At 38.7% G+C, this 11,727-nt stretch overlaps 1 protein-coding gene across 2 annotated transcripts in view; it reads left to right on the forward strand.

Moving 5' to 3' along the window:
* TNFSF4 (TNF superfamily member 4) overlaps positions 1 to 10,892 on the forward strand; it is a 28,736-nt gene extending 17,844 nt beyond the window's left edge. Inside the window, exons 2-3 of one of the 2 annotated variants that reach the window (XR_006782216.2) lie at positions 6,278 to 6,326; positions 7,851 to 7,938. Coding sequence is in view for 1 of the 2 variants with exons in the window: in XM_045811410.2 (XP_045667366.1) it covers positions 6,278 to 6,326; positions 7,851 to 8,200 (399 nt within the window). In the remaining variant the exon portion in view is untranslated. Of the gene's footprint in view, positions 1 to 6,277; positions 6,327 to 7,850 lie in introns of both variants that reach the window. The other variant, XM_045811410.2, reaches the window with a different exon arrangement.
* Positions 10,893 to 11,727: the final 835 nt, after the last annotated feature.

Raw genomic sequence — 11,727 nt, forward strand, 5'->3', positions numbered from 1 at the left:
TAACAGATATATTCAGAGAATTTCATCCTAAAGCAGCAAAATATATATTCTTTTCGAGTGCACATGGAACATTCTTAGGTATAGATCACATATTGGGTCACAAATCAGGCCTCAACCAGTACAAAAAAAAAAAGACTGAGATCACTCCATGCATATTTTCAGACCACAACACTATGAAACTTGAAGTCAACCACAAGAAAAAATTGGAAAGACTGCCAATACATGGAGGTTAAAGAACATCCTACTAAAGAATGAACGGGTTAACCAGAAAAATTAAAGAAGAAATTTAAAAAAATACAAAGAAGCTAATGAAAATGAAAACATGACAGTCCAAAACCTTTGGAACACAGCAAAGGCGGCCATAAGAGGGAAGTATATAGCAATACAGGCCTTTCACAAGAAGGAAGTAAAGTCTCATATACAAAACCTAAGCTTACACCAAAAGGACCTGGAAAAAGAACAGCAAATAAAGCCTAAAACCAGCAGAAGAAGGGAAATAATTAAGATTAGAGCAGAAACAAATGATAGAGAAATTTAAAAGAACAATAGAAGAGATCAACAAAACTAAGAGCTGGTACTTTGAAAAATTAACAAAATTGATAACTCCCTAGCCAGACTTATCAAAAAGAAAAGAGAAAGGACCCAAGTAAATAAAATCAGGAATGAAATAGGAGAGATCACAACCAACCCCACAGAAATACAAACAATTATAAAAGAACATTATAAGCAATTACATGCCAACAAATTGGGCAATCTGGAAGAAATACATAAATTCCTAGAAACATATAAACTACCAAAACAGAAACAGGAAGAAGTAGAAAATTTGAACAGACCCATAACCAGCAAAGAAATTGAATCAGTAATCAAAAATCTTCCAACAAACAAGAGTTCAGGGCCAGATGGTTCCCCAGGAAAATTCTACAACGCACTTAAAGAATTAATACCTCTTCTTCTGAAGCTTTTACAAAAAATAGAAATGGAAGGAAAACTTCCAAACTCATCATAGGAGGCCAGCACTACCTTGATTCCAAAACCAGACAAAGAACCCACTAAAAAGGAGAATTACAGACCAATATCCCTGATGAACATGGATGCAAAAATTCTCAAGATACTAGCTAATCAAATCCAACCATACATTAAAAGGATTCTTCACCCTGATCAAGTGGGATTTATTCCTGGGCTGCAGGGGTGGTTCAATATCCTCAAATCCATCAATGTGATACACCACAAAATAGTAAAAGAAAGGATACAAACCATATGATCCTCTCGATAGATGCAGAAAAACCATTTGACAAAATACAGCACGCTTCTTGATAAAAACACTCAAGTAAATAGAAATATATGGAACACACCTCAAAATCATAAAGGCCATATACAAAAGACCCACAGCTAGTATCATCCTCAATGAGGAAAAACTGAGAGCTTTTCCCTTAAGGTCAGGAACATGGCAGGGATGTCCACTCTCACCACTGTTGTTCAACATAGTACAGGAAGTCCTTGCCTCAGCAATCAAAGAAGAAAAACAAATGAAATTCATCCAAATTGGCAAGGGAGAAGCCAAACGTTCCCTCTTTGCAGACGACATGATAGTCTATGTAGAAAACCTAAAAGACTCCATCAAAAAATTGCTAGAACTGATACATGAATTCAACAAAGTCACCGGATATAAAATCAACATACAGAAATCTGTTGTCTTTCTATACACCAATAATGAAACAGCAGAAAGAGAAATCAAGAAATCAATCCCATTTACAATTGCACCAAAAACCATAAGATACCTAGGAATAAACCCAACCAAAGAGGGAAAAGATCTGTACTTAGAAAGCTGTAGAACACTTATGAAAGAAATTGAGGAAGACACAAAGAAATGGAAAAACATTCCATGATCATCGACTGGAAGAACATTGTTAAAATGCCTATACTACCAAAGCAATTTAAACTTTCAATGCAATCCCAATCAAAATAACACTAGCATTTTTCACAGAACTAGAACAAACAATCCTAAAATTTGTATGGAACTAGGAAAGACCCCAAATAGCAAAAATAATTTTGAAAAAGAAAAGCAAAGTGGGAGGCATCACAATCCCATACTTCAAGTTGTATTACAAAGCTGTAATCATCAAGACAGTATGGAACTGGCACAAAACAGACACATAGATCAACGGAACAGAATAGAGAACACAGAAATGGACCCACAACTATATGTTCAGCCAATCTTTGACAAAGTAGGAAAGAATATCCAATGGAAAAAAGACAGTCTCTTCAACAAACGGTGCTGGGAAAACTGGACAGCTACATACAGAAGAATAAAACTAGATCATTCTCTCATACCACACACAAAGATAAACTCAAAATAGATGAAAGACCTAAATGTGAGACAAGAAACTATCAAAACCCTAAAGGAGAACACAGTCATAAATCTCTTTGGCTTTGGCCATAGCAACTTCTTACATCACCAGAGGCAAGGGAAACAAAAGCAAAAATGAACTATTGGGACCTCATCAAGGTAAAAAGTTTCTGCACAGTGAAGGAAATAATCAACAAAACTAAAAGGCAACCAACAGAATGGAGGAGATATTTGCAAATGGCATATCTGATAAAGGATTAGTATCCAAAATATATAAAGAACTTATCAAAATCAACACCCCCTCAAACAAATAATACAGTTAAGAAATGGACAGAAGACATGAACAGTCATTTCTCCAAAGAAGACATACAGATGGCTAACAGACACATGGAAAATGCTCAACATCACACATCATCAGAGAAATACAAATCAAAACCACAATGAGATACCACGTCACACCTGTCAGAATGGCTAAAAATTAACAACTCAGAAAATAACAGATGTGGCAAAGATGTGGAGATAGGGGAATTCTTTTGCACATTTCTTGGGAATGCAAACTGGTACAGCCACTCTGGAAAACAGTATGGAGGTTCCTCAAAAAGTTAAAAATAGAACTACCCTATGAGCCAGCAATTGCACTACTGGGTATTTACCCAAAGGATATAAAAATGCTGATTTGAAGGGGCACGTGCATGCAACATAGCAGCAATGTCCTCAATAGCCAAACAGTGGAAAGAGCTGAGATGTCCATTAATAGATGAATGCATAAAGAAGATGTGTCCAGATATATGTATGTACATGTATATGTGCAGGTAGATATATATATACATATATATGGATTTACATGTATATATGCATATATATGTATTTACATGTATATATGTGTGTGTGTGTGTATAATGATATATTACTCAGCCATCAAAAAGAATGAAATCTTGCCATTTGCAACAACGTGGATGGAACTAGAGTGTATTACGCTAAATGAAATAAGTCAGTCAGAGAAAGACAAATATCATGTGATCTCACTCATATGTGGAATTTAAGGAACCAAACAGATGAACATAAGGGAAGGGAAGGAAAAATAAAATAACATAAAAACAGAGAGGGAGGCAAACCATAGGAAACTCTTAACTATAGGGAATAAACTGAGGGTTTCTGGAGGGGAGGTGGGTGGTAATTTGAATTAAAAAAAAAAAGATCTTACATAGCACTGTTTTGTATCCAAACAATCCCCCCTCAAAAAAAAACAGTATATAAAGTTTCCAAATGGACCAAGCTAGATAAGTCACAATTTGAAACTGATCTGACTGCCAAGTCTGTGATCTCTGTCTCATCCTACCAGGCTCTAGTCAAGGGCAAAAAGATGAGAAAACAGTTGGCTAGAGCATAAGACACAGACGGGATATATGTGGCAATAAAGCTTGACGAGGAGGTTGGAGCCAGGCCATGAAGGGTCTTGGATTGGGCACTGTGGAGGTCAGTGGGGTAGCGAGCATGAAGTAATCAAATATGGAGGATGAAGGGAAAAGTTGTGAGAGGGCAGGGAGCAAGAGAAAGGAAGGAACATCTTATTTTATTTCACAACATTGCCAGGATTTGAAGGTATTGATGCTAGTAGGAGACTTCTGAGAATATGTAAACGTCTAATACTGGGCAATCTTCGGGAGAAGGAACAGGAAGCCTGAGTCTGGAGTTCTGTTAGATCTACCCTAGACAGGAAGTCATGTGTGCTTTCTTTGCTGCCTCTCAGCATTGCGGTCTCAGAGAATGTTCTCTTGGTTACTACCAACCCTACTTTGCCAGGGTACTTCAAAGCATTCAGAAATTTCTTTGATTTGTAGGGACCTTTTAGAGATTTTGCAGAGTCAGTCAAATTAAATCATGAGGACTTTTAGATCTGAGAACTGGATGTAAATATGGATGAAGAGGCTTCGTGTTCTTCCCTTTTATTAAAATTGACTTTGAATTGCAACTTTTAAAAACTAAATCTTGGACAGTTAATGCTGGAAGAAATGCCTGTGATCTTCTGATAATTTTTAAACATGAAAAAACTGACTTCTGGGGAGGTTATGAAATTTGCCGAAGATGACACTGAACCTGCCTGGCTGACATTAACACCGAGGTTGCCCTGTGCTGAGAGCCCTGTGCTCTTTGTGCTACTCCACAGGCTGCTTCTGATTTTAATAATGTGGCCACTCATGCTGGGACCAACCAGCTGGAGAGTAGTGGGGGCATTTATTTACCTAGGGGATTATGGTGATAGTGTAATATGCCCTTTGAGAGGCCCTCTTCCAGAACATTGCCTTAAGCATGAAGGACACTAATTCTGCCATCACAAATAGGGGAGAGAACCATAGACTCTCAAGTCATCCCAAGTCAACACCTCTATCCATGTGCTCACCACTGAATTAAAATTGCCTCTGAGGTTCACCCACTGGCAAGCTTCAGAAAGGCTTTCCCTTCTTCCTATGCTGCCTGTTGGTTTCAGCTTGGTAAGGCTTGTGATTTGACTTAGAAGGGAAGTAGGGGATTCCTCTTCTGTGTGGGCAGTCCCAGTGGAATTCACTTTAGCCACTAGTGTGCCAGGAGACTGGGAAGCAGGGATTCCACACCCCAAGGCATGAAAACAAATCCCTCCCCATACCTTTGATCAGAATGTCTTGCCAAAAATAACCTTTGAGAAGAGATGTTGCTCTTGGCAGGAGAAATAGGTGGTGCTTTTTGGTTTTGGTTTTGTTTTTAATTTCCTTTTTTAGTGGGTAACACAAACACGTGGTAAAAAATTTTTAAAATATGAAAAAGTAGACCATGAAAAGTAAGTGTCCCCCCACTCCTGACCTCAGGCTTCCAATTCCATTTTCCAGAGGTGACACTTGTGACCTGTTTTCTTAGTATTTCTTCAGATATATTTAATGCCCATACATGCATTATTAATATATATATATTTTTTAAAGATTTTATTTATTTATTTAACAGAGAGACAGCCAGCGAGAGAGGGAACACAGCAGGGGGAGTGGGAGAGGAAGAAGCAGGCTCATAGCGGAGGAGCCCGATGTGGGACTCGATCCCGGTAAGCCGGGATCACGCCCTGAGCCGAAGGCAGACGCTTTAACGACTGCGCTACCCAGGCGCCCCCATTATTAATATTTTTAACATGAATGTAATATATTTTGTATATCATTCTGCCTTTTTTCCCCACTCATATATTTGGGAATTTCCTCCATATTAAACTGCTTTGTTCTTTTAACCATTAAATTACTATAGATATTTTATTTATCAGGCTTCCTTTCTTCATTATTTTACTTCTCTTTTGCTGTTGAGTACTCACTTGATTCAAGTTAGATTTTTCAACTCATTAAACAAAAGAGAAAAAGACAGTGTTAGAAATATATACACTCAAATCTACTGAAGGATTAGACCAGTTTCTATTGCCCATGTGAACTGAAAATAGTACAATCTTATTCCAGCATTGCAGTGAAAGAACAAACAGCTAGAAAGCTTCCAGAATTCACTCCCAGTACATTCTGGGAGTTTATGGCCATGATGGATTCATTGGTCACAGCCTTCTTCATGAGGAGATCTCTATGACTGCATGGCTTTCTTAAGATGACTGTTAAAAGCTCCATTATCCAAAATGGGAAATCGGGACTCAGAAAGCCACAATATACCAGAGAAGAGTTTGGCAGAAGTGGGGACAGATCTTAGATGTTTGCATGATGGAGCAGAATACTCGTAACTTATCTTAGGAGACGTTATAGAAAAGCAAGGGGACAGGTAGGAAGTCTGGGTCTAATCTTTATAGAAAACTCGAAGTCTCTTGTCAAGTCATTCCTTCCATAGTCCTGCATTTCTGCTTCATAGGATATAACTTGTCAATTTCATTTGCTCACTTTTTTTTTTCCTAAAAATATATCCTTTTTCCTCCTTCAGGTGCCACCTCAGTATCCTCCAATTCAAAGTATCAGAGTACAATTTACCAGTAAGTATGGTTCAATTGATTCATGTTTTCAAAAAGAATCTTCCTTCTAGTCTCTTAATTTCTTCCAGAAAACAGAATCTCTCCCTACCTTTTGGGAAGCATGAAATCCTGCAATTGTTAGAACCTGCATGCTGTTTTCATTAGGTACAAGGAAGGTGTATAAAGAAGAAAAGGGAGTAATTAGTTACCAAATATGTGCTTGTCACTGTATTAATCACTTTATATGCCTCTCTTAATCCTTCCAGGAACCCTCTGAGTAGGAATTATTCTCATTTTTTAGGTAAGAAAACTAAGGCTTTACTTCTCACAAGGCTGTCTGACTTTACGACACATTGTTTCCCACTAAATCAATTATAGGACAAGATTTTGTCTTAATGAGAGTTGGGGGGGGGGTCCTGGATATGAAGACAAGGTGATCCTCTAACTACCTGGATAGCATTTTTTGGATCCATGATTAAAATTAGGACAATCACCAGTAGTTTCTATATGGATATTCATTTATTTATTAAATTCTTCCGAGTCTGAAGGGAAGTATATCTTGCCTTCCATAAGTGGTCCTCATTTTCACTTCAAACTATGTCACCTGGGCCTGGTGCAAAGCAAGAATTAACTGAATTATGCCCAGTAGTGGAGATTTGTTCTGTCCTATCACTAAGGGACATGGGCCAAAGTGGGGAATCTGAGATGTGGTTGCTTGGCCATTCAGGATGATATTGTGAGGCAGGAATAAAAGAAAGTCAGTCTTTTTGCCTTACACTTGGAATGGCCCTACATGAAGCTACCACAGCCAACAATCTCTGTCCTCTCCCAACCCTCATTTTTTTTTTCTCCTGTGGTGGCAACTCTTCCCAAGACATCTTCCAGGAAAAACTAGCAATAAGAAAGCAAAATGGAGAAGCAGGTCTGTGTTCTGGAGCACTTCCACCTGCATCTTACTGAGCAGAACTGAGCCCATTAAGCTTAATGACTGCTAGCAAAGGCCAGTAGTAAATGCTGTTGAGAAGTCTCGTGTCCCCGGCATATGAAAAATTTGCATTTCGTGGTCAGGTGGAGAGAGGATAGGGAAGTGTTAACAAGCAATTGCTTTGTGTGAAGGTGGTATGCAAGACCCGGGCAAGGGGGCACCCCTGCTACCCTTTGCCCTGTCTCTCCATTGACAAAGAAAGGAAGCATTGAAGTTTCCAACCCCTCCTGGTTTTGAAAAATCAGGGAAATCTCGAAGTTCCATTTCCTGCCACTGGTCTGTTTTGACTACTGCCAATTGCTGTAATCTCTCAGTTTTTGCATCCCAACCCCATCTGAAACTCTCTTGGCCACTAGTATTATTAGCTTTGCCTCTTCTTCCATTCCACAGGTGAAGCAGACTCCAACCCTCGTGTAGATGCACGATGTTCTCTTTCTTTCATTCTTTTCAAAATCTCTCCCTATCACCCTTTCTTCACATGTTTTTAGACGATTTGGAAGGTTGTTGCCCAATGCTGTGCTAACTAATCATTTTTTTTCTTCTTGCCCTCCCCTCCTTAGGATGTGAGAATGAGAAAGGTTGCATCATCACATCCCCAAACAAGGATGAAACTATGAAGGTGCAAGACAACTCAATCATCATCAACTGTGATGGGTTTTATCTCGTCTCCCTGAAGGGCTACTTCTCTGAGAAGCTCAGCCTCAGCCTTTATTACCGGAAGGGTCGGGAACCCCTCTTCTCCCTGAGCAAGGTCACATCTGTTGACTCCATTGGAGTGGCTTATCTGGCTTTCAAGGACAAAGTCTACTTTAACGTGACCACTCACAGTACCTCCTACAAAGACATTCAGGTGAATGGTGGGGAATTGATTCTCATTCATCAAAATCCTGGTGGATTCTGTGCCTACTGAGGACCTGAGGGCTACATCTAAGCCAGGCACCAGTATGAACACTGAGCCGGGGTTGGACAGGACTCTGATTCTTCCTTGGGAGTGGAGAAATTGTCCTAGCCTAGGCCCCCATATATGGCCACACGGGATGTGACCAGAAGCAGATCCCCCAACTCAGGGATATTTAAAACTTATTTTACATACCAGTTAACTTTATTTATCCTCATGTCTTCTAAATCACCTATTCTTCATCCCTCATGGTTGCCTCAAGCCTACTAGGCACCTCTACAAGAATGAGAAAATGGGTGCCTCTTCTTTAAGGCACATTATTTCTATTGGTCAGGAAATTGTTATAATAAACTTTCTTTATTGAAAAAGACACTTGACTACCATTTGCTGGAAATTTGACATCTGGCTTTGTCAAAATGAAGAGGACCAAGAAAGGGGCTATGAATCTGCCAAAGGTGGTGTGGACTAACCCCTGGCAGCCCAAACTGTCTCTCCAAGATGAAATTAGTTCCTGTTTGCATAGTGTCTAAATACCTCTCTCATTTGGTGGAGTTCAAAAGGAAAATCATCTTGAGAACAGCTGTCACGATTTGAAGACAGCCAGCTAAGGAATACTTTGTGCTCTGGGCTTTTTTCCCTTTACCACTTTGCTTACTTTCCCAGCCTCCAATGTTCGGAATAGAAATTTCCCTTCAAAGAATCATCCTGGGGATGTGATGCTGTGAAAAATCTAATCAGTGATTTTAGGAAAACTGAGAGAGGTTTTTCTAAACTGGGAGAGTGAGATAATTTATTGTGATAATTTATGCCATCTTTATGGCACGGGAGAGCAGTGAAACTGCACATCTCAGGGTAAAAGTCAATAAGAACGTAAATAGTCTGGGAAGGAAAACACATTCTTTGCCATGCTAGGCAAAGCAACACATGTGCGTTCTCCTGCTTATTCTGAGATACATACTCAGCCCTATTTCTTGTACACGTATACCACATTGCTAGCTTAAAAAATGAAGCAATTCTATTCTTGAATGCAAGTTTATGTCAAGACACTGAGAAGTTATTATATTATATGAAAAATAATGATATCTATCTAGAAACACCATAATATCGCATATGATCTAATACTGGTAATTGAGACTAGAATGACCAATAATGAGCAATACCAATAAGGAAAAGGATCCCTTTATTTTTAGTTTAAATATCCCTCTTGATGCATCAGGATTATGGCACTATGGACAAATTTCCAGATGATTTCTAAGTTCTCAAATTTTTGATAATTTTCTTTAATGGCAGGAAATGGTTTCCTCCCATTTTAAATAGAGTGCATAACATAACATAGAATCTTTCTGGATGATTCTGTGTCATCACAGTGATTGTATTGTGCTGCAGTACAGTGATATCTCCAGAATCTCCAGAAAAGGGGAAGGCAGTTTGCCCCTACACTAAATGGTCTCAATTACATTTGGATTTTTTTCTATCTATTTAACACAGTTTTCCATCTCCTCTTAAGTGTTTATTTATCTCCAACTATATTCTTGCCCCTCTATTTTAATCTGTTATGGAAAGAAGGTAAATAAAGATGCATGATGAAAAGAAGCTAAATAAGAGAAATTGTGCATAAGGTAAGAGTAACCAAGCTCTGAGTGGCTGCCAAGGCACTCACATAATCATATTCATGATCATGATCATAATCATAGGTAAATATTAATGGACGGTCTGCTGTGGACCAGGCATTGGGTTAATTGCTTTGCATGAATTGTTCTGAGCAAGATACTCTGTGATATTTGTCTTGACCCCTCAGAGGATTTAAATGTATGTGTGTGTGTGTGTATTTTTTTGTTATTGACTATGGTCTGCAACGTTGAAGCTACTCAATGGGTGATATCTAATAAGTAAATGTTTATGACTATAGATAATATTTAAGAAAATATATATTCACTTTTTAAAGTTTGGAATTTCTAATTGTATTTCTCCTGAGCATGCACATTCCAGGCCTCAGCATAGTTGTTCTGTGGGTTGTCTGTCTTTGTTGTCATGGTCCTTCCTCACAGATGCCTGCTCCCTTTGGGTACACATGGCTTGCTCTTCCCATGCTGGCCTCTTTCGGCCACGCAGGGATTTTTTTGTCATGCATCAGCTTTACTCCCCGCCCCCCTACTTTCACCCATCAAAATATGCGTGTCCTCTTTAAGTCATTCCTCCAGAAAGATAATTAAACCTTCTCCAGGCACAACAAAGTTTTGTGGAAAGAGAAGTGAATGAGAAGTCAGGAGATTGAAAATCTAATTTGATTCAGTCACTAACTAGCTAAGTGACCTTGGGCAAGTAATTTCCCATTTTTGGATCCTACTTTCCTCTCTTGTTAAGTGACTATTTTAGAATCTTATGCTCATAGTGCTAACTGTGAATGTTCATACTAAATGTCTAAGTACTGGTTGCTGTGAGTCAAGATGTATAGCCGTCTCTTACGATGTGTGGATTTTTTTTCTTAGACAAATATGTTCTCTCAGTCTTCTTGGTGATTCCTTCGAAAGCAGTTCCAATTGTTACTTAGTAACTTTCTATTTAGGGGATGGCATAAGGGATTCCAATCTTGATCCAAATGATAATTTGTTCTTAAGCATACTGGGCAGGTTCCCTATTTAAAGTCATAATTGTGTAGTTAGTGCTTTCGCGGTCTCAGGAAGTATTAATATTGATATTAATAATATAGCTAATAATAATATTGATATTTACATGGAAACAAATAAAAGATTTCAGAATTCACTACTGGTTAAAGTGCTAGAGTTTTTATTTATCCTCTCTTCCTTACCTTGTTCTTTAGAGAAAGAGAGTGAACGAATGGGGGGGGGCATGGGGAGAAGGGGCAGAGGGAAGGAATCTCAAACATACTCCCCACTGAGCTCAGAGCCCATCGTGGGGCTTGATCTCATGACCTTGAGATCATTACATGAGACAAAGTCAGGGGTTGGACACTTAACCAACTGAACCACCTAGGCACCCCTTCCTTTCCTTGCTCTGATCAGCTAATTCCCTGATGAGGGAAGGAAATATAAATATAAATATAAAATAGTTTCTTTCCACTAAGTATTGAGTACAGTGTGTAGTATTAACTGGAGTGGAGAGAAACTAGAAGCCCGGATATCAGATAAGAAACTAAGGGTTGATGACTGTAAAGGAAAAAATGGATTTCAAAAATAACAAAAAATTGATCAGACCTCCTGATTGGTAGCATGTCAGTAGCAGATAAAGGGAGAAATTAATTGGTTCATTCATTAAAAATGTTGTTTTGAGAGTCAGGAAAAAAAAAAACAAGCAAAAACAAGAAAAGAACAAATTAGAGTGTTAGGAGGAAAAAAAAGGGGGGCTTATCCACTTTAAATTGGGAAGAAATCTCGTTGAAAAGATGACCTTTAACTCAAGATCTGAAAATTGGAAGAAACCAGCCGTTGAAACCAGAAATGTTGGCCAGGCCAATGAGGTGGGGGTGGATAGTGGGAAAAGGAAGTTAAAAATACCATCTATGACCATGTGACCAATTT

Source organism: Ursus americanus, chromosome 2, assembly GCF_024610735.1.
Source record: "Ursus americanus isolate L20-20 chromosome 2, mUrsAme1.1.p, whole genome shotgun sequence".
NCBI lineage: Eukaryota > Metazoa > Chordata > Mammalia > Carnivora > Ursidae > Ursus > Ursus americanus.